This window comes from Hakea prostrata, chromosome 1, assembly GCF_041222555.1.
Source record: "Hakea prostrata isolate BN-2017 chromosome 1, UWA_Hpros_2, whole genome shotgun sequence".
Classification (NCBI taxonomy): Eukaryota; Viridiplantae; Streptophyta; class Magnoliopsida; order Proteales; family Proteaceae; genus Hakea; species Hakea prostrata.
In genome coordinates this window covers 8,654,129-8,677,256 of record NC_142600.1, presented here as the reverse complement: position 1 = coordinate 8,677,256, position 23,128 = coordinate 8,654,129, and the positions used below count along the sequence as shown (strand labels likewise).

Here is a 23,128-nt window from a genome sequence, read left to right as displayed (position 1 = left end):
ATTACCTGCAAGGATTTCTATTTATCTATTTATTAACAGGTTGGCTTAAGAAGGAGAAGATTAGATTTATTTGTACTATTATTGTCAATAATGTGTTTGATTTGCTCATTTCTTTCCTCATAATGAATAAAATTAAGGGTAATTTTCATTAGAACCCTATGAGGTTTGGTCTATGTAATTTTTAGTCCAAAAGAATTGAGACTTTGCATCTGCCTCCCCTGTGTTATAGAAAATGTCATTTTGAGGACAAATTATCATTTTTATGACTAATTTGCCCTTTTTTTTTTGAGTTATTTTCATTTAGTCCAAAAAAAAAAAACTGAGACTTTGCATCTGCCTCCTATACGCTATAGAAAAAAAAAATCAATACAAGGACAAATTATCACTCTTATTTCCAATTTGCTCTTATTATTTTTTAATTTAATTTTTTTACAAACATCCCCCACCTGCCACGAAACTCGTGACTTTTCATTTAATCAAAAAATTACAAAAAAGTCATAGAATTCAAAATTATTTTTTTTAAATATGACTAAAATAGTAAAATACCCTTACATGTTAAAATGACTCAAGTACCCCTTAATTTATACCCTTATAAGAATATTTTTGTCATATTTTAAAATTGTTCATAAATTGACTCTTTCTATAACACAGCATGGCAGATGCAAAGTCTCACTTATTTTGATTAAAACAGAAGCAAACCTCATGTCTTGATGAAATTATCCTAAAAATAAATAATCACACTAGAGGGGTATTTCAGTGTCTTAATATTTTAATTAGAAAGACGAATTCGCCAACAGTGCCAGACTGCCAAAGAGTAACAACTCATAAACAAAAACTAATTACACCGAAAACTCAGAAAGAAAGAACTTGAAATCTATTTTCTCTCTCTTCTCAGTCTCTAATGTGTTTTCTCCATTAGAATGACAGCAGCAGCAGTTCAAATGTAGAGAACCAGACAAAGAAGCGTCTTAGATTTACTATTGCGTTTTAAGGTTTGGAGACAGAGAAACAAGTGTTGAGAAAATGCAGAGAGAAAAAGAGCGAGGGATGTCTACGAGTTACAGTTCTCTTCGAAGCCCTGGAAGCGCTAGGTTTCAGTTGGGTGTGCCATCTCCTAGGATGAGATCTTTGTCTTTGAAGAAGCCACCTGAGCCCCTCCGAAGAGCCGTTGCCGATTGTTTGTCTTCTTCGTCGTCTTCGAGTTTTGTTCATGTCAACCTTTCCCCTGTTGCTTCTGAGGCTGCTAGAACTCTCCGGGTTCGTAATTCCTTCCTTTCTTTAGGTCGTTTTGCTCTTGCTTAATCTGTTGTTGCCTGATTTCTCTCCGTCGATCTGTATTTTGGTTTCAAGACATCGTTTTTTTTTTTTTTTTTTTAAAGATCGGAATTAATTGGATGCATCTCTTCCAAATTATTGAAATGGCTCTCTAATGTTTTGTTGAAGATGGTATCTTATTGTTCTGTAGGACTCCGGGTGGGTTCCTTTTCTGAAAATTTTAGAGTTTAATTTCAAGAATCGAGTTTTTAATGGTATTCTGTGATTCACACTTTTCAGTGGGTCTCCTTTTATTAGGGACTCTGAGAGTGAGTCTCATGATTTTCCAATTCCAATTTCTTATTTTATTTCATATTTTTATCCGTAGGTATTTTTCCCCATTCCCCCTTTCCGGCATAAAGGATTACTTAAGCTCTGTCTACTTGCATTTAAAATGAGAACATCTATAGGAATTATCACGACGTGCAAGGTGATCTTACCATGTTGGAGCTTGTACATTTCCATATTTGGTGTGAGAAGTAATTCGAAATGTACTAGAGGTAATTGGAAATGGACTAGAGGAACTATCTTCAATACAAAACAATGGTTTCGTTTTTTTCCAGTACTTCATGTGTAATGCCTATATAGTTTGGTAAAGTAACCGACGTTGATGCAAACGTCTTGGTTTAGGCGGCTGATGCAGTATGAAAAATTGTAGGAGGATAAGGGATTGACTTTACTGAAACAGACTGGCATCCTGGCTTAATTGAGGAAGCCTCAACCACTTACTGTGTAGAGTAATGATTGAAATTCTTATTCCTTTGGATTCTCTTGTTATCTTCTTATAAGTGGGGTTGCTAGGTAGTTACTGGAGGTTCCACAACGACTCCCCCCCTAGTCCTTTATGTTTATGTATCTCCTAATAATTTATATTTAACTGCATCCCACTACAAGGCTGGCTAATGCCTTAATCAAGTACATAACTACGTCTATTTAGAAATAATTACACCTAGTCCATGTAACTACAGCTCATTTAGGTCACACAGAAGTGGCATCTGCTGTTAAGAGGCTTGTTATGTCAATTCCCATTAAGTTGAATCTCTTTATTTCTTTCTGAGTTTTGAAATGAAGGGGCTCCATTTCGCACTCACAAAGTGGTGAGGATTCTTAATGTTAGAGATTGGATAATATGGGATGGTCTGGCCAAATGATTGAACGATCTCTTCCCAAGTATCAAGCAGGGACTGACCATGTGATGGAAGTGCACTACTGAATCTACCATTAAAATCAATGTACAATATCATTTATGATCTGGTAAATGATAAGTGACGAGAAAGTTGATTGAGGTTGTACGGCCACATTCACCAACAGCCTTTGAATGCCCCTATAATTTATTCCAAATTGAAGGAAGTAGAATAACTAGGTTAGACCTAAGATAACCTTAAGAGAAGTGGTAAAAAAGATATGCTTAGCTTAGGCCATGTATCTAGTACTGCCTCAAATAGAGTTGATGGGGGAGGCAAGAATCCATGTAGTCGATCCCATTTAGTTGGGATCAAGGCTTATTGGTTGTTATTTGATACTCCCAGGGGTTGATGCCATTGTTCAAATTTAGTGTTTAGGAGTTAATATCTATAGTTTACGGGACAATTGAGAACATTTTACGTATGGGTAATTTGTTCAATGGGATTGGGTTTTTGAGTGCTTTGTTTCTGTATAGTGGCTGATATGTTTTTGTAGAGTCTTAAATATTAGTTTTATACATCCAGTTGTGCAGCCTACTTTTTTCTCATATATGAATGCAATTTTACTTCTTTTGAAAAGATAAGAAGAATCTTGTCACTGCGACTTGCCATTCACAATGTAGCTTGATCATAATTGTTTCTTTTATACTGTGAACTATTTATTGTCTGTGCAATAGATTCACCAGATCTTTTTTGTTGCATGTTGTTGGTGGCAGGACTACCTGGCAGACCCTTCAACAACTGACTTGGCTTATTCTGTGATTTTAGACCACACACTTGCCGAGAGGGAGCGGAGGTATGAGTGATATTCTGTGCCACTGATATGCATTTTGTAAATGAACTTGTTATTAATCCAAGAAGTGTTATCTGATCTGTTTTGCACATGCCATCCTCTTTTCATCCCCTATTTTTAAGATATTCTTACTCCTTGCCTTATTTTGTTTTTATTGATTATATGATATTTGATGTTATAATGTTGCTTTGAGGACAAGGGAACATTTTTTAGTCCTAAATACTGTCGTTTTGATTAGTAAGAATGGGTCTTGGTACCTTCTTTGTATTTTTCTTGGTAGGTTGCTAATGTAAAGAATAACACGAGTCTTGAGATAAACTTCTCTCTTGTTGTTGATCAAGAGGAAGAGTTCTATTTATACTTGTAGTTTATTACAAGACTTTACAAGTTTGAGTACACATGGACTCTATATATCGTGGATAGCATGCTTCTCCAAGCTACAAAATAGGAATTAAAATTTACAAAGTTTGAACGTGTCAAACAAATTCAAGTTTAAAAGTTTGTTAATAAATTCTAAATTTGAAATTATCTGAAAAACTGGATAAAGCATTGCTTAACAGCTAAGTTCTGCATGTGGAGGTATCAGGACCCATATCCACATCCTTTTCATTAACAAATTGATGCTGTCTGACCCACATTTAACACTCTGAAAATACATGATTTCACATTTTTTTAAGCTTTAAATCAGAAAAAGTTACAACTAGATGAAGAGCATTGCTCTTTGCACATCATAAAGAAAAATTGAATCTGTCAAGTCGGTCAATTGGGATCAGAATTGGTTGAGGCTGGCTCATTCCATGCTGGAGTGGCTAAGTCATACTTGGTTTCTTGGGTTTCAGGTGGAATCTGATTGTTTTGAGCCGATTCAGAGTACACATATAAGGGGGTTGCTCGGTTGGCAAATGCCAGTATCTCACAAAGAAGAGATTAAGTGTTAGATGCTTCCAACAAAAAGTAAAATTTATGTTTTCTTTTCCTTATTGCTATGAATGGTCATTTTCTGACTTATTAGAAGCCCTAGATGAGTTTTAGCATGCCTACATATATAGTGTGCTCTATGTTAAAGCATTTATTATGTATACTCAGCGCTAAAGTGCTGGTTTTTCACTCGCATAGTCCATGAACTTATAATTGTTCTTTATTAAATTCCTGCTTCAAAGGAAAACTTGTGTATATTGGACCTAGCTAATGAAGTGTTAATCTTATTACTAAATTTTAGCTTGATTTATTGATGGTTTTACTTTACCAGGCATTACCTAGGGTATTCCTTCCCAAATCGAATACCAAGCTGATTAAGGAGCAACCTAACACTTTTCCACCTTAAATACTGTCTCTTTTTTCCTCCTCATGTTTTGTGTGTGTTGTATACTCCTAGTTATGAATTCAATTTAAAGTGTATGTGCACAAGTCCTGCGAGGATTGTAAGAAATAAGAATTGATCCATGGGGGTAGATTGTTCTATCCAGGTAGCTGGGCATGAAGTGCTTGATATTTTATGTGGCAGCACCCTCTTTAGTTTATGATATAATGGGGAAATAAGTATCATGCATGCTAAATTATGCAGTTCTTCCTTGATTTTATATGTTTTGTTTGAGGTACCATATGATTTAGAGGATGCTGTTTCACAGAGAACTAAAAAGAGGCTGGATGTAGTGGAGGTATGTCTGGAGTGTTGTATGATTGATGTTTTCCTTTGAAACACAAAGGGAATCTTATAGTATAGTCATACGACCAGATATGATAACAGACAAATTATTGATGTGGGTCCTTTTCTTTTCGATATTCGTTCTTGTAACTGTTCCTGCTATCGAACTCATCTCTTACTATTTCTTTGTTTGGCGGGAGGTGATTGTCTAACCCCCTGCTCTGTTTTATGTCATAGACTCATGAGTCCTATGACATTGAAGTTACTCTTGTAAGAATCTGACTGCTTCAATGATCCATATTCCTATGATTATCAATTCTAGGGAACTTATAAGGTAGCGTTCTATCTAAACCTGGAGGTTCCTGAAACAGGACGTCTCTGATGTCAGTTAGAAGGGAGCAATTATAGGCCTCTTTGTGGATTTGGTTCTTCTCAGCTAGAAAAGTTCCTTCAAAATCTTTGTATTAGTTGGGTGTGAGTTTTCATAATGATTTTAAGCCCGGCATCACCTTGCTTATTATCCGCAACTGAGTGTTCATTGTAATCTTCATATTAGTTGGTTTGCTAATAGATTTAGAAGTTTGCTTGGTACATAAAATTGACATGCATAATATGCGTGGAGAATGTAGCCTTGGATTGGAAGGTTAGTTTTTTAAAAAAAAACTGGATAAATTGTAATTCACTTTTTGTGTACCATTGCTCAGAGAATATTAAACATCTAGTCACTGGTATTTTTATGTTTTTTTTCTTTTGTGTGGGATTTGTATATTCCTAGCAAATGCAATCATGGTATTTTAACATGTGCACCATTTCATATTCTTCTTTTGAAGCGTTATCTTGAGCATTAGATTGTCTGGTTTTTTATCTAATTGGGATTATTATTTTGCACCAGTCCGGCAGTTGTTGCAAGGTGTGTGGCACTTCTGAAGCGTTATATTGTACGGTATGTTCTGTCGACAGTGAAAATCTTTTTTTTCTCTCTCATTATTTGTGATTATTAAGATACAACCGGATCCATTTTATTGACAGACCTTTTCACACCTAGATCCATAACTTTGGAAACTGGAAATCATCTAATTGATGTTTCTGCTGTCCATCTTACTCTGAATTGACTACCTTTGCATTTTGGTTAAAGCTATGAGAATGGTAAAAAGGAGTCCTCTGATCTTTTGAAGAGTTCCCTAATTGAGTAAACACTTCGGATCGATTAGTTTGTGCAACATATCTGCCAGTACAGCTTAATTGTTTGCTGTATATTGGTCTATAGTTTTCCCTAGGCTCTATTCCTCACTAGGACTACAAGATGTGTCTTTGTTAGGTTTGGTATATGGCTAATGCATCAAATCATCTACAGCAAGAAAATAAGGGGTTGCTCAAAAACATTGAAATTGAAAGTTCAAAATGCTTATTAGAAAAAAAATGATAGAAGTGCAAGGGAAGAGGTAAACCCTTGAGGCACATTGTTTGTTTGCAGAAGTGGGGTGGGAAAAATAGACATGTGGGACCCATATGTGGCTAATGCATCAAATCATGTAACAGCAAGAAAAGAAGGGGTTGCTCAAAAACATTGAAATTGGAAGTTTAAAATGCTTATCAGAAAAGAAAATGATAGAAGTGCAAGGGAAGAAGTAAACCCTTAAGGCACATTGTTTTTTTGCAAAAGTGGGGTGAGAAAAATAGACATGTGGGATCCTTATGTAGTGGGGTCGGGTAATAGGAAAGAAAAGGAAAACATTTTGTGGAAAAGTTTCAAATGTGGGTCCCACTTTTCCACAAAGTCTCATGGGACTTTGAAACTACATGGGGTGGGAAAAGTAGCATGCCATCAGCAGTAAACTAGAAGAAGCAAACCCTTGAGGCACATTGTTTGTTTGCAAAGTGGGGTGGGAAAAATAGACATGTGGGGCCCATATGTAGTGGGGTCAAGTAATAGGAAAGAAAAAGAAAGCATTTTGTGGAAAAGTTTCAAATGTGGGTCCCACTTTTGTTGTTTTCCTCACTTTTCCACAAAGTCTCATGGGACTTTGAAAATGCATGGGGTGGGAAAAGTAGCATGCCATCAGCAGACAAGCTTCCTTAAGTCTGCCAACTTTTACATCCCATTGAACCAAACAAACCATATTATGGGATTTCATGAAAAAATTGACTTTTTCCCACCCCACTTCAGATTCAGCAAACAAACGATGCCTAAAAGAAATCAGAAGGTCAAAGTAAATATTGGGTGGGATTGGCATTGATGAGGACATATGTATTGGACCGGAAGGTCTGCAACTAGAGAACCATAACACCTACCAGTTCTTGGATTATATTTTGATAATTGAACAACTGAGTTCCCTTTTTTTTTTTGTGTGTGTGTGTGGTTGGGTTTGGCGGGGGGGGGGGTTCCAGGGGTAAAGAAACACCTGAATATTAAGGTGTTGGGATAGGGTCTCTAGGAGTTTGATAGGTTAGAAGATGAATTCATGTTAGGGTGTTCCCCCTATTTGTCATCAATATGCATTGAATTTCTATACACTATCAGAAAGGGAGAGGGAATATGTATGTTCTGTGATGTGATCCCAGGTTCAATAATCCTTAATTGGATCGCTAGGGGCCCACCAAAGAAACATGCACCTTATGTGTAAGGTTACAACTGAGAGGGTCAAGCTGGAACAGAAATTTAAAGTGGAGGGTTTTCCTTAGAGCTAAAATAAAGGGGTTGGGGGGGGGTGTAAATGAAAAAACTTGGAAACATGAGGGGTTCTCAATAAAGTTGATAAATGTATATTTCAGTATTTCAGTAATAAGAAGAAGCTACTTTTTTCTAGGAGGGTGAACCCAATTCCAAAGGCTTGTGCAAAAGCGGAGTCCTGGGGGGGGGGGGTTCATTTTCCTACACGGCCTTAACCCAACAATTCTTGCTGGAGGTTTTTATGATGCCTTGATCTCAGGCTACAACTATGGTTCTCCGACCATTGTGCTATTCCAATGCCTGCCCCTTGAAGTACTTCTTCCTCATGATGAAAAAACATACCAGCAGAAATGTTACTTTGTTTCAAGTAAAGGAACTCAATGAATAAGCATCCAACCAACCTGGAGCTTCCATCGTGGCCTTAGGCTGACAATGGTATCAAAAGAAGAATCATACTTGAGGGTTAAACTCAACGACTCAACGATTGCTTTACTAGACTTAACATAAACCAACTCCCCTCATGGTACACTTCAACAACAATGAAAAGGAAAACTGTACTAGACATAGAAGAACAGAATAAAGAAAAGGATTGGTTGTCATCCCTCCAAGGGCTTCACTGCATTTTATGGCAAAGGAGTTTAAATCTCACAGAAATTAGCAGACCATCAGGTTAACAAATTGTTTGGGGTAATGTGATCTCCCTATTCCTTTTTATAATTTCAATGAGAAAAATTGAACTTGTCCTTGATTTTCATCCCTCCAAGGCTTTACCATTTCATGGCAAAGGAGTTTTAAATCTCACGGAAATCAGCAGAGCGTAAGCTTAGCGAATTAGTTGGGCTAATGCAATCCCCCTACTCTTTTTTATGTCTTCAATAAAGGGAAAAAAAGAAGAAGAAGAAGAAGAAGAAGAAGAAGAAGAAGAAGGAATAGCCTTTCATGTAAAAGGAGAAGTTTGCAACCTAAAGTTTCACGGAATATGAACTCTTATAGAAACCATATTTGGAAGCAGCATATTTGTCCATCCATTCTGGAAATTACTAAAATAAAAGAATATAACTTAGATGGAAACCCTACTAGTTCCATCAGGCCTTAAATCTCTAATATTTGGGCTAATTGAACTAATGCATTAGTAGAAAACACGAATGTGCTTATACCATGGCCCTTGTAGCCCGTTGAAACTAAACATATTGGTCCTCTCTAATTACTTGGTTTGCCGTTGGCCATCCTGTTCCTTTGGACTGCTAGATCATTTTATGAACCTGATTGAGATCAACTGGGGTGTGAGAGTATATGGGCCAGAGTTTCTGTATCTTTCTTGAGGATAATACCAAGATAAATTCCTTTCTTCTAGACTTCAAGAAAAATAAACAATTTAGGACTTGCTCAACTAAATGTGAAAGGAATTGCTGAAGTTAATTTTTATCTGTTTTTTAATCCAGGTTTGACTTGTAATATCTAATATGATGGCTTATCAAAGCCTATATACTTGGTTGTGACCCATGTCACATATACAGAGAGATTGTCTCTTTCTGTCATTATATTAGTATTCATGAAAGAAAAAGAATTAATTTTAATATGTGTTGTCAAATCTCATGATACACTCCTTTTCTCTCCATCCCCTGCAGATATGTACCCAGTGAGCAGACTTTAGCACAGATTGATCTTTTCTGTGAGAATTTAATCTCTGAGTGTGATTTTGGCACAAACCAAAGGGTATTGCAATGGTCAAAATCATTTAGCCAACATTCTGGAGCACCGACCACTGGGAATACTTTGCCTTCTTCTTTGCCAGTTTCCAGTTTTGCATCGGGGGCACTGGTGAAATCATTAAATTTTGTTCGTTCACTTGTGGGTCGCCATCTTCCAAGAAGGTCATTCCAACCAGCAGCTTTTTCTGTGGCCTCAACTACATCAAAACAGTCACTACCAACACTATCTTCTTTGCTGAGCAGATCCTTTAATTCCCAATTAAATCCTTCGGTTTCCAGTAACAGGGAATCTCCTGAGAGGAAAGAGGCTTCCAGTTTATATTCTTTAAACTTACCAAATCTTGACACTGTTGATGGTTGGAAAGATACTGATTACATTTCTGTGGATGCCTTTAAATGGCGTTGGCTTGGAGAACAGCATTCATCATTATTCATGGCAGATAGGTAATGAGCTCTTTACTTTACTTTTGAATTTGCTTTTAATTGCCCTGAAATCAAGTTTACTTAGCAATGGTTTTTCCTTCTCCATATTCCAGCGATGGCAGTACCATGCCCCAGGCTGTAAGTTCACATGGTTTCCTTGAAGTTGGTGCTGCGGCCCTACTTGTTAGTGACATGAAGGCTAAATTGAAGAGCAAACCATGGACAAGCACTCAAAATGTGCCTGATAATCGAGTGTTGCAGCCTTCAACAGTTACAACCGCCACTAACATTGCTTCAGCTCATTCTCACTTGAGGGCAATCACTGCATCTAAACGCTCCAAAACAGGCCCTCACTCAATTTGGCATGTTCTTCCTACTCCATATTATCATATTTCTCCTTCTTTTGTTTTTATTACTGTGAATGTGAATTTCTAATATCTGTGAAGAAAATGCATGTGAAAATGGGATTCAAAACATTCTTTATTAAATATATCATTTATTTGGAATTTTAAAATATGCGATGTTAAATCTGTTTTTAGATTTAAAACTAAGCTATCATTTTTTAGCCTCTCCAGTATATCCATCTTTGTTACTTCATCATTATCGTATCTTCCTGTCATTTGAGATGAGTTATAGAAACAGAGTAGGTTATTTTGTATTACAAAAGAAATGAGTAATTGAAGATGACTATTATTGTTTGTGGTTCTAGTATGACTTCACTGGTTGGTAGTTATAGTTATTGTGTTTTAGTTTATGGTATTGTTTGGTGCATGTGGTGAGGCTTAGCTTTGCAGAACCATACATGGTATTGTTTAGAGTTTTTGGGTATGTTTAAGCTGCACAATAGAGGAGTTCTGTTAGGGGTTAAGCAACTTATGTTGTTATTCGGTACGACTCGAAGTTGTAATTCAATGTACCTTATTCATGGTATCTACACGAACTGTGAAATATGGACTATGAACTTTCTTCTCTACATCTCTCTCCTTCTCCTTCTTCATGTATGAGTACTGATGTACCTAGTAGCTTGGTATTCTCATATTGCATCAAAGTGGGTTATGAGTAGCATTTTTGCACTCATATTTCTGTGTGAAGGCTCCCTTGTGTATCCTCTTCCTTGGTTGCAGCAACTTATGCTGCATTTTCTTCTTAAATCCTAATGAAGAATACAAAAATTATTGAGACAAAACTCAGCTGTCATATATGTTGTTGTTGTCGTGGTTACTGACTTTCTACTTCATATGGATTGTGTAGGTTTTCTTTCAATCTTATCTAAAGTACTTTGTTCAGTACTATTTGTGAATGAGTGCATCTGTCATAGGATAGGTTTTCTGGTCTTTTAGTCAATTTATCTGTTGTCTTATATGTTGTGTTACTTCGGGTATTACTTGTTATATGCTGGTAGCATAGCTTTAATGTGTGGCATCTTATCTAATGACTTAATTCATTTTGATATATTTTATGATAATTATATTGGATGAACTTCTGGGCAGCTTCTTTGATATTGGGTAGACATTTTGATACCTTGAAAAATTTGAAGATTTAAGCATCTTGGTTTACAATTGTTTGCTCTCTATTTGTAGGGAGGATACGCCAGTGAGTACCCTTCGCACACGACCTCGACCTCTTTTCCAATATCGGCACTACAGGTATCGTGAGAGATTCAAACCAGTTTTTATATGGACCTCTTCGAGTGTATGTTGTATTACAGTGACTGCTTAAATAACAGCTTCATCTTTGTAGATGTATTGGTTACTTTGGCCCCTCTCATTGGGTTTTTTTCCCCCTAAATCCCTAGGAAATTTTATTATAGTAGAAGGATGGAAGCATTAGAAAGTCCCTGAGAAGAAATTATCAACAAGCACCATATGGATGAGCTAATGTCAAGCCATACCACCACCACAAAAGACACAAAAGGGCCAGCAGTCCATTGAAAAAAGCCCTTCCCTCCCCTACTACAAGATTGCTGGGAAAGGATTATAAGATGCTAGATGTAACATGATCTTCTTAAGCCTGCAGAAGTTGGCATTATTTGGAGTTGCATTTAGAAAATTTCAGGTGGTTATCTTCCCAATCCTCTACCACCCATCCCTCAGCATTTTGCCCAACCCATGCCTGTGTCTGAACATCATAAGATATTGGTCCAATTGGATTGGACGCTCATGAGGCGTAACCCAAGTATTTCGCCAGCCACAATGCAATTCTCCATGGTTGTTCCTGTAGTATATGTTGGGTAACTTCATTGCTCTTGGACAATTATTATAAGCTTCCATGGTATACCAATTCCACTCCTTTGAACTTCATGCCAAAAATCATATTTTCATGGATGCAGTTTGATAAAGTTAACCGTGAATTCTTTTGTTAAGCATTTTTTATTAGGGGCAGTATTTAAAAAATTGGAACCTGATATTGATCCATTGATCCCAAACTCAATGTAGTGAAAATGGTTAGAAGCGGGTAGAGTTCTCACCTTGGGCTGATGAAGTAGCTTAGTTTGGCTGTTCTACCAAAAAAGACCCTGTGTAATGAATTTGACAATTAATATTAGTCCTTGGCATAGGTAAACTGTTAAAAAAGGGATTGTATTCTAACTTTATCTCAAACAATGTGTTTGGCCCTGTTTATGGAAAATATCTTGGATCATGTTTCTGCCAAAATCAGAACACTGTTTAAAAAAATCCAATTTTTCCAAAGGATGAAGTCACAAATTTATTTGGAATAGATCACCGAGAAGGCCAGAATATGTTGGTCCATCCACCACTAAATCTGGAACTTAAAACCAAAATGAATGGATAACTAATAAGTTCTTCACGATATCTTTATTTTATTTTTATTATTATTATTTTTTTAAATATGTTTCTTTTGGTTAATTATTATTATTCAAGGAACAATAATGACCACTGAGTTTTGGGCTTACAGTTCAGCGTCATCTCCTTTTTATTTTACGTCAGCCCCCCCCCCCCCCCCCCCAAAAAAAAAAAAAAAAATCTATGCTTTGAAATTGCAAGTTAGAACTCACACTATTAAAATTGGCTTCTATTTGCTTGTTTAAGTGTCTAATATTGAGTATTATAATTTTTTACAGTTATTTGATGATGTATCAGTTAATAGTTTCATTTGGCAGTTGTCTCATGTCTGCTTGCTTTTGTCTTCATAATGTTTAAATTCATAGTTGTTTGTTAGAGTTTGTACTCTTACTTATTTCCTGGACTTGGAACTTTAGTTCTCTGCTTAGTATGTGTACAGAAGGAATTGCCATTTTAGAGTTGGAACTTACTAAATTGACATTATTGTTAAGGAGCTCAATGGAAGCACACCAGTAATTTTTATTAAAATAGGGACTGCTTCTGCTTCTATGTCAAGAGTTATATTTCAATTACTCAATCTACATAATGAAGCTCTCTCTCCCTCTCTCTTTCTGACCATATATTTTAACATGTAACAGTGAACAGCAACCTTTACGATTGAATGCTGCTGAAGTATGTGAGGTCATAGCTGCTGTTTGCTCAGAGTCGTCTTCACCAAATGCAAATCCTATGACAGTGTCATCCAGATTAAGTCATAATACTGGAAAACCCTCAATGGAAGTTGCTGTCAGCGTCCTTATAAAACTTGTTATTGATATGTATGCTCATCAGACATTGTTAAACTTTTTCCTTTTATTTTGAATGGCTTAGGTTTAGTCACCATCCTCAACTTCAATGTTTACGTGTTTCATAGATAACAAACATGTTTGCATTTATTTACGTCTAGATGGTTTTTCATGCAGAAGTTATGTATCATCTTTACTTTGTTTTACTTGCTAAATTCAGGCAACACTCGTATGATAGACCAAAGAATTTTTAATGGGTTAGCTTTGAGTTTGTTGCTATCCCATGATCTCTGAAATTCTCCTCTGTGAAACTGCCTTGCCTTAAGATTTCATAACATGCACAGTAAGGTTATCCGTTAGGTTTGAATATACCTACTGCAATTGTGGACTTTTTCTTTCTGCATTGGGGCCATTGGATGGTTTGACTGTTCTGAGCTTGGAAATTTAGTACTTGCTTCAAAAGTTCAACCTTTGACATTCAACTGCCCCTTAAATGATTTAACCTGCAGGATCCAGGATTATAACGGAGTCTGCCAATCCTAAGTTTTTTTTGTGTGTGTGTGTGTGTATGTTGTTACTTTCAATGCCACTCTATAGTTTTAGTATTTATTCATATAGTTTTTCTGTGTATGTTGTTACTTTTAATGACCACTCTATAGTTTTAGTATTTATTCATATAGGTTTTTCAATCATTTTTAGTATTAATGACAGAAAGATTGAAATCCTTAATCTTTCATTTGTAGGTATGTTTTGGATTCTCAAACTGCTGCCCCTCTCACTCTTTCTATGCTGGAGGTGATGCATCAACTTTACTTTTTGTTTTTTTGGGATGAATTCATCGACTGTTTCTTTTATTTCTTTTTGATGAAAAATGTGGTCAGGTTTTCTGAAGTTTATTTCTTTATTTTACAGGAAATGCTTAGTTCTCCAAGATTAGCTTCTAAGGTCCGTGCATTTGATTTAATTTTAAACCTGGGGGTTCATGCTCATTTACTGGAGCCTTTGTTACCTGATGGCCCTACAACGTTTGAAGAAGAGTGCTCCCAAGAAATGTATGTTGGGAGTGAAGGACAGGTTGCAACTCAGGCAAAGAAAAATACCGATCCATCCAAGCAGAGCACAGCATCCTCGGCCATTGATAATTTTGAGTCCTGGCTTTTGACGGTTCTTTATGAGGTTCTTTTACTCCTTGTACAGGTACTTTTTGGATTATCACGTCCTTTGTGAGCCAAACATCTGCTTTCTTTGGTAATGTCTTAGAAGTTGCTGTTCCTTGTTTTTACAGACAGAAGAAAAGGAGGAAACTGTCTGGGCATCTGCTTTAAGTTGTTTGTTTTACTTTGTTTGCGATAGGGGCAAAATATGGAGGAAAAGATTGGAAGGTCTTGACATAAGGGTGAGTAATCTGTTTCATACTGTGCTAGTATGTACTTTCTTTGTGATAATGTAATCACCATTCACCCACCTCAACATCATTATATTCTCTATGCTAATTCTATTTGTTTGTTGCTTCTTCACCACCCGATATCCTGCTCCATTTTTGTCAAGGCACCTGGGTGGCATTTGCAGCATTATATATTGAATCTACGCATTAAGTTGCAATTATACCTGGGTGGCATATGATAACATCAGTATTGCAAACCAAATTAATATGGTAAACCCAAAAGTAATGAATATATGCTACTGTTAGTACTGACACATGCCTTTCCTGCTAAGCAGGGTTTAAGGGTCGTGCCTGTTTCCCCTTCCTACACCCTGTAGTAACGGGAGACCTGTGCACTAGGTCTCTTAATTGGGATTTTTTTTTCATGGTTGCATGGCAGCCTACCATGTGACTGCTGCGATAGTACCACATGTCCATCTAGTGGTGTAAAATAGAAGTGCGGGATTATATGTGAAAATATACAAATTTTATTTTACATTTGAGAAAGAATATGTTTCTAATTTACAAAAGCAAACTAGAGCTAAAGTCCATGGAAGCGTAATTGGTTCTGGTCTCAAGTGAGGTGAAAAACCGTAGCTTTCTTGATCTTCTCTTCTCAGTGACTCTCTTCTCAAATTAAGAAAGCTCAGCGACCTAGGTAAAAGATGAACTAACTGGATCTGATCATGGAAATGAAAATCAAGTAGTAAACTTCTGGGACAAACCAATAAACTTGAAGACATGGATCAGTTGAATCTGATCATCAAAATCAATATCAGGTCAAATGGGGATCCATGGATCAGCGTAAACTTGAAGCTGAGATTCACGATCCACATATCAACTAACCAGCTGTACAGAATGCGCCCTTCCAAAAATTGAATCCTGCTTCTAGAAAGAAACTGATTGCATGGTTAAAATCACTGTCTCTTTCTTTCTTTCTTCTTTTTTTTTTTTTTTTTTTGGGGGGGGGGGGGGTAAGCATTCAGCTAAATGCAATCATCCAAGTTCTTACCCTTCCTTCTTCCTTGCCTTTTTCTACAGCAAAGTCTTATTTATAGGGGTTTTACAGGCTTAATCTACTTCATTCATTGCAGGTTCTTCAAGTTTCTGGATCTCCGGTTCTGTGAATATCGACTCTTAGTTTAACAAAATGATCATAGTCATCTAAGTGTCAGTGTGTGGTTCCCTGTTTTCTCTGGATGAATTTGCAAAAACGTTATCATATCCAGGGGTTCAAACCTAACTTTCTTGATCTTCTTGGGATTCAACCCAACTTCAAGCTAGGGTTCTCTCGGGATGGGAACGGATTTCAGTGAGGACTGGAAATTGTAAATTCAGAAATTAAAAATGCTAAATCTAAAATAAAAAATATATTTACACATATCTTTAATCCCCATCATTGGATCCAATTATGAACACATGGACGCAAATCTGACGGTTGATGGCTAGCAGCGGTGCGATCGCAGAAAGAAAGCCTCTTTTTTGTTAGCAGTTTACCACTGGTAACAGCAACGCCAAACCCCGGTGGGAGAGAGGAAGAGAGTAAGAATTTGTTTGTTGGGAAAATAATTACTTAGGTCGCAGGAGCACATCCATGTACTGTTCATAATAAGAGAAAGCTAGTAATTACAAGTAGACCTCCCCAAAACTATATACATTACTGTTATACTGAAAAATAGCCATGTAGCTATTACAACATCAATGAAATAAAAATAAAAATGAGCAGAGTTAGGCAGAAGAGATGGTTTCACTGGAGGACACTGGAGAGGGTTCTAGGTTTCCAGGGAGGAAATAGGAGAAACAGAAATGGAAACAAAAACAAATACCGGGAGCAAGCGAAGAAAAATGTTCAGATGGTCTTATTGCTGTCCCCTAATATTTTCCTTGGAATTCTGTTTGAGTGTGTTGACCACACAATAATCCTGAAGAAATTTATTTTTTGTTAGGGATTGTGAATGTTTTTGGTGGTTCCATCTCACATTTTGGAAATTCATAGTTTTTTTGTCTTTTGGAAAGCACTCTCTATTTTAGTGTTTCTCTATTGTGTTTAACTACCCCCCCCCCCCCCCCCCAATGTTGTTCACAGGTTATTAAGACACTTCTGGATATTAGCAGGGAACATTCTTGGGCAGAAACAGTCCATTGCAAGCTTATTTGCATGTTGACAAACATGTTCTATCAGGTCCCTGATGCTTCCGTAAAAGCTGTTTCAAGTACTCCTTTATTTCTTGTGGAACAGGTCGATCTAGTTGGAGGAATTGAGTTCATTTGCCTCGAGGTATGCATTGAATAGAGTCATTGAATGCTTAATGATCTACAATGCATATGGATAAGGTCTATCTCAATTTTATTTTTAGTGTCAGCTGCAGCTGATTAAATCCCACTTGCCAGCATCCATAATTACGTGTATGAAACCATCTCCAGTTTGTGTATTTGTCCTCCTTTACATCATCATGCTACTCTCTTTTTTCAAAATTTACTTCCAACAAACTATTGTGAACAATTGGATTCCCTAACTTACAAAATTTAATGTCATTTCTGCTGTACGTATATATATCCACGCACATGTATTTTAGTCCCTTTGACCTTCTTGCAAGGTACTTTTATCGTCCATTTTTTCCCCTCTAATAATGTCCTTCGATACTTTGGTCAAGCCTCAGTTGTCTGTTCAATTCATTTGGTTGTCACATCTGTTTCCTTTGCTGGAGTTTCTAGTTTTTATATATGCATCCTTCCATCATTTACCCTGAATTTTTGTTGCAGTATTCATGTGCAAATTTAATGGAAGAGAAGAGCAATCTATTTCTGGTTCTTTTTGATTACACTTTGGATCAAATAAATAAAACATGCATTGCTACTGGAGGTTCTGAATACAGCTTTGATGAGATTCAACCCCTTGCGGCAATGCTCAGTCTTGCAAATGCACCTGAAGCTTTCTATGTGGCTGTTAAACATGGAGTAGGAGGTATAGGAGAGGTATTGAGAGGATCAATCTCTGAAGCTTTGTCAAGATATCCGAATTATGAGCATCTAAATATGGTAATGTTTCACTATAGCACTTCTGTTATTTCATACATTTTTTAAAGCTTGTTTTATACTCTTTGTTTGTGCAAATGCTTGTTTAAATTGCATCTGCTTTTTTCCCCTGTAGATCTTGGAGAAGGTCATCAAGAAATTTGATAATATTATAGGCATTGTAACTCATTTGGATGATGAATTTTCACACATGATACGGATGACGAAATCCTTCAAGACTTTGAAAACTATCGAGGATGGAGTCAAGGAAAATGGTATTGACATGAATCTGAGATTCTCATGGGCCACTTTACACTCTCTTCTTCACTCAAAGAGATCTGCGTATCGCCAGAATGGGTATGTCTGGTTGGTTGAATTGCTTATGGCTGAGATTAAGGAGGACAGGAACACCAGTATATGGTCAAGTGTTAGGAATATACAGAAGCAAATCGGACTTGCTGGTACCCAAGATTCAATGGGTTCAGAAGTTTCTCTACATATTTGGATTATGTGTGGCCTTCTGAAATCAAAGCACAATTTCGTCAGATGGGGTTTCCTTTTTGTTCTAGATAGGTTTCTTACACAGTGCAAATTGTTGCTAGATGAGAAAGAACTTGAGCACCCAAGCAGCAGTGAACTCCATGGACATGATCATGGGAATTATCATCTTGAGAAAGCAAATGCGGTGTTAGATATAATGAGCAGTTCATTGTTGCTAGTCTATCAAATAAATGAAACTGATCATATCAACATCTTGAAGGTATTTTGTTTGAGATCCTATATATCTGTTGCAATGATGATATCCTGACATGATAGAGATACAGATTTTAGGATCTAGGATTTGAGAAGGAGATCATAATGCTTAAAATGTGTCCGATTGGATAAACCTAACTTTTAAATCTCCCTTGTTTCATGCACATGTATAGTGCAATGGTGAATCAACCAAATAAGGATATTCCAATCAGTTAATTAGGACCCTAGAACAGGTGGGTTTTAAGGAAAGGTCTAAACCCTACATATTTTGCGCTTGCAAGCAGGGGGAATCAGATCCCTAGTGTTCTTTTTACTACATAAATTTTGTTTATTTGATAATTATGAAGTTCTGTAATACTATTTAAAGAGAAAATGAGGTAGGGGAAATTTGTAAACTCCTCTGATATTATTGGAGATAATTTGCCTCTTTAACTGAAACCCTGAATATATTCTTGGCCAAAAAAAAAATCCTAATAGTTTCTCTTACATTACTTTGCAATTTCTTGATCACAATGCAACTTCTGTTGACCAATTAAGGTAAATTCCTATTAGGATAGGGAAAGGAAAGCATGATGAATGCAAATATGAATTATGTTGTGAGACAGTGCTACAAAATTCAAATATCTGAAAATTCTCTTGATTGGATGTTCCAAACCTAACTATTTACATTGGTGGAGTATCCTGGCTAGGTTTTATTATGGGCAGCGCCATAAAAATGTCTAGTGTGCAAGTTTATTAATGTTTTCCATTAACAAATTCTTTAGCTTAAGCTTCTCAAGAATCCCTAAAACATTTGTGACTACCTTTTCTTTGATCCCTCTTTCATCATTGTTGACTTGTTTAATATGTTTGGAACAGATGTGTGAGATGCTATTTTCTCAATTATGTGCTCGACTGATCCCAGAGAACAACCTCAAAGAGCTTGGTAAATTCTTTGGGTGCACAGATGGGAATGGAAAGCATTATGGAGATCCTTATGCTCTTCACCAAGGAATTAACTATTGCAGAGATGAATTTCTGGAAGAAACCAATAGCAAAAGTGGTGCTAATGCTAATCCTTCTCTCATTTGTGATTCAGCATCTATGGCTGCACTACTTCTGAGGGGACAGGCCCTTGTTCCTATGCAACTTGTAGCACGTATTCCCACTGCCTTGTTCTACTGGCCTTTGATTCAACTAGCTGGTGCAGCAACTGATGATATTGCACTTGGTGTTGCTGTTGGTAGCAAAGGAAGGGGCAACCTACCTGGTGCAACATCTGACATCCGAGCTGCCCTTCTTTTACTTTTGATTGGGAAATGCACTGCGGATCCTGCTGCTTTTCAAGAAGTTGGAGGTGAAGAGTTCTTTAGGTAAATATTGATATCCTAGCACCATTAGTAGATTTTAGTTTTGTGTGTTCATAAGGACATGCCCAAGTTCAATGCTATTTACATCATGACAGGGAACTTTTAGATGATACAGACTCAAGGGTGGCATATTACTCTTCAGCATTTCTTTTGAAGGTATGCACTCTCTTACCTAGTTGTAATTACTTAAATTAGTGAACATTTATTGATATAAAATTTTGGGCTTTGCAGAGAATGATGACAGAAGAACCTGAAAAGTATCAACGTGTGCTTCAGAGTCTTATTTTTAGAGCCCAACAGGTCAGACATTGCATGTCACTTTGCACTCTTATTGAAGTTAGGTATTCGTGCATAAAAAATATATATCTTTTTCTCCCTTTTTTTCATGTAGACAAGTTGTTCTATTGTATAATTCAGTATTATCTACTCGACCAAGAACCCTGGTTTTGTTGAAAATCAGTTACTGCTACCTCTACTGAGTACATGGCACATACTCAAGAGTCCAGAGCACTATTTGACGTGTTGTTCCATGTGGATCTCTTGGTACAACCATAAAGTTACAATTCCTGATAATTGTTTCCATGTTCATTCTCTCTAAAAAGTTGATGGATCAAGTAATGATTCAGTAACTTATGATTCCAACCCCTGTCCCCTGGCTGGGTTCCATGTGCCTGGTACTGGGGGAAAGATGACTCACCCTGCTCGTGAATAACCGTTGTTTGTGTGTATGGACTAACAATACCTTTTAGTATGCAACTAATATGTTGTGTATGTGCTTCTAACCAGAACAACAATGAAAAGCTGTTGGAGAATCCATACCTCCAGATGCGTGGCATACTAAAGCTCTCAGATCTTGGGACTGGGATATAGATCTGATACACTGCTTTCGGTGTTGAAGATCAGATTTGCTTGAGTTGGACAGGAACTGCTGAGAGGGAATCCCGAGTGGCCTAATCTAATTTACATATGATAACCACAATGTTTTAGGTCCTTGAAGATCTGGGTGGAGAAGTCAAACCTGGATTGAAGATATGGTAAATTTTCTGAACTGTGTATGAAGTGAATTTGGAATAAACAATTTAATCAGAAATTGGGTCATCTGATAGTGAAAAGTTAGCAGTGGACCAGAATATGAGATGCTGGTGCATATAATTTTGCCTGCATTTACAGATGGTGGGTGCTATGTAGCTTCATTTCTACTGGCACTTGGTCTCACCCCGTACTCATCCTACTGAAGAAAGAAAAGGAGGTGAAGGGTCTTATTCAGATTCTTTGGACATGCTGAAGTGCATCAATTCCTTCCGTGTTTCCCATATCTTTTGATTATACATACAAATATTTATTACATGGGATATGTGCTCAATGAAGAACTGGGGGACCAGTTATTATCTGTTTAGTTTAGACTATCGTCATTGTAGAAGAACAGCCAAAGAAAAAAGCTATACAGGAAAACCTTGGGGTAACCTAATTCATCTATTAGTTGCAAACGTCATTCTGCTGCCGAAGGTGGCTTCTATATGTAAGGAGCTCGGAGAATCTTCAGGTATATTGATTTGTTTTCTTTGTTCATTCAGATTTTCGTGTTTTGAATTTTCTTTAAGGTGTTGCTTTTTTCATGTCAAAGCAGTTCTGCGAATGCCTGAGGAACTCTGCAGCAATTTGATGAGGATAATTTTTGTACAAGACCTGATTTGCTGTCTTTGCTTCCCCCAGTTTTGTTAATTGCATCTCCATGCTGTGGTTCATGCCAAGTTTTAAGAGGCATCCTCAGCTAATAAAACCTTCAAGCACATGTTGCATCTTGGAGCCTTGTCACCTTGGATGCAGTAGAAACTCAAGATTTTTTTTTTTCCTTTCATTTATTTAAATAGGAGATTATGGTCTGAGAAGATCAAACCATTAGGCAATCCAAGTCACCTGTTCTTTCTGCCTTCTATGTTCTTTTCCTAGAGTATATCCTGTTTGATTGTGTAAATGTATCAGCTTTTTTCTTTTCTCGGTGGAATGTGGGGTTGGGCGTCTCTCTCTTGTTTTCTTTTGGGGTGTCTACTATTTTTTCCCTAACCAAATGGCTAGTGTTGTAAAATGGCTGTTGAGAACTTCGCATCATATTACAAGTATTTGATTCAGAATTCCTTGTGATATCTCCTTCATCCACTACGAAATTGTTTTTGTTAAAAATGTTGGCGTTGACTGGAGCGCGTCTGCTAAATCTAATCAAGTAAAACTTGCAAATGTGCTGATGTGGTACATCCACAGTGCATGGCATATGGTGGAAGTAGATGGCAATCAATACTTAATGTAAAAGATACTGATCCAAGATCGTTTAGGTTCTAAGCATAAAGAGGCATTTTAGTAGAGCAAACCAACACCTTCAAGTAGGATGTCAAAGTTAATCTTCTTAAGGCAAAGGCCAGAGGCAAATCCCCTTGACGTTAAAGAAAAATCTTGTTCTATATTTAAATTATATTTATAACAATTATGCCTAAAGATATAGTCAAGATACAAGTAAGTTTTATCCCAAAAAAAAATATATATACATGTAAGTTGGGCAGGAAAACTTTAGTTCTAAAAGAAATGCAACACCAACTTCATCCATCTACTGAATTTCATGCCACGATAGATACCATATATATCAGTATGTTTTGCTATTAATTTCACTAAAATACATCTATCAATACAATATTGTATTCGATATGAGATGGGGTTAAACTTCAGTGCTTAAATGCGCAGTACTGTGCTGTAGATGGTTGAAATTTTGCATTTTGCAAATTCGGATCTTTTCCCTGTCGGGGGACCACAGACATGGCTTCCTGACCACAAAAACCAGTGGGTCCCACTGGTGAAAAGTTTTTTTTTAATTTTTTTCAAAAAGTATTTTTCTCCGTGGGCCCCACTGGTTTTTGTGGTCAAGAAGCGTCCGAGAGCATTTGTGCTCCCCGTCGAAGTCGCTGATCCGACATCAAAATTTGCCATTTTGATTTTCAAACACCTTCCAAATAAACGGCGTCGGCAGGAGCATTCAAGTTACACGCTATGTTCATTAAAATCACATTACCTATGCGATTCTTGATTTTCATAATTTAAACCACCGCTCTTAAAAAACAATAATAATAAATAAATAATTTAACAATAATAATAATAATAAATAAATAAATAAACCACGAGGCCACACAGGTCTGCACGCCTTGTCGGAAATTGAAAAATCTATGGAGCCAATCGGAGGGTGATTTGGACATTACACATTTATTCGTTTT

General features: G+C 36.8%; 1 protein-coding gene across 2 annotated transcripts; it reads left to right on the top strand.

The window, feature by feature from the left end:
- Window positions 1-820: 820 nt before the first annotated feature.
- Window positions 821-22,303, top strand: LOC149027201 (uncharacterized). Of its 2 annotated transcripts, XM_089160303.1 has the most exons (19): window positions 821-1,257; window positions 3,215-3,294; window positions 5,829-5,879; window positions 9,236-9,763; window positions 9,856-10,104; window positions 11,323-11,388; window positions 13,185-13,364; window positions 14,075-14,126; window positions 14,244-14,528; window positions 14,617-14,727; window positions 16,841-17,032; window positions 17,518-17,793; window positions 17,906-18,529; window positions 19,381-19,874; window positions 19,967-20,027; window positions 20,103-20,171; window positions 20,658-20,905; window positions 21,042-21,414; window positions 21,499-22,303. In XM_089160303.1, the coding sequence occupies exons 1-17, from the start codon at window positions 1,024-1,026 to the stop codon at window positions 20,739-20,741; spliced, it is 3,636 nt and encodes a 1,211-aa protein (XP_089016429.1). In that variant the 5' UTR covers window positions 821-1,023; the 3' UTR covers window positions 20,742-20,905; window positions 21,042-21,414; window positions 21,499-22,303. The 2 variants fall into 2 exon arrangements, with proteins under 2 accessions (XP_089016429.1, XP_089016428.1); XM_089160302.1 differs by having other exon boundaries at window positions 20,658-21,414.
- The last annotated feature ends 825 nt before the right edge of the window (window positions 22,304-23,128 follow it).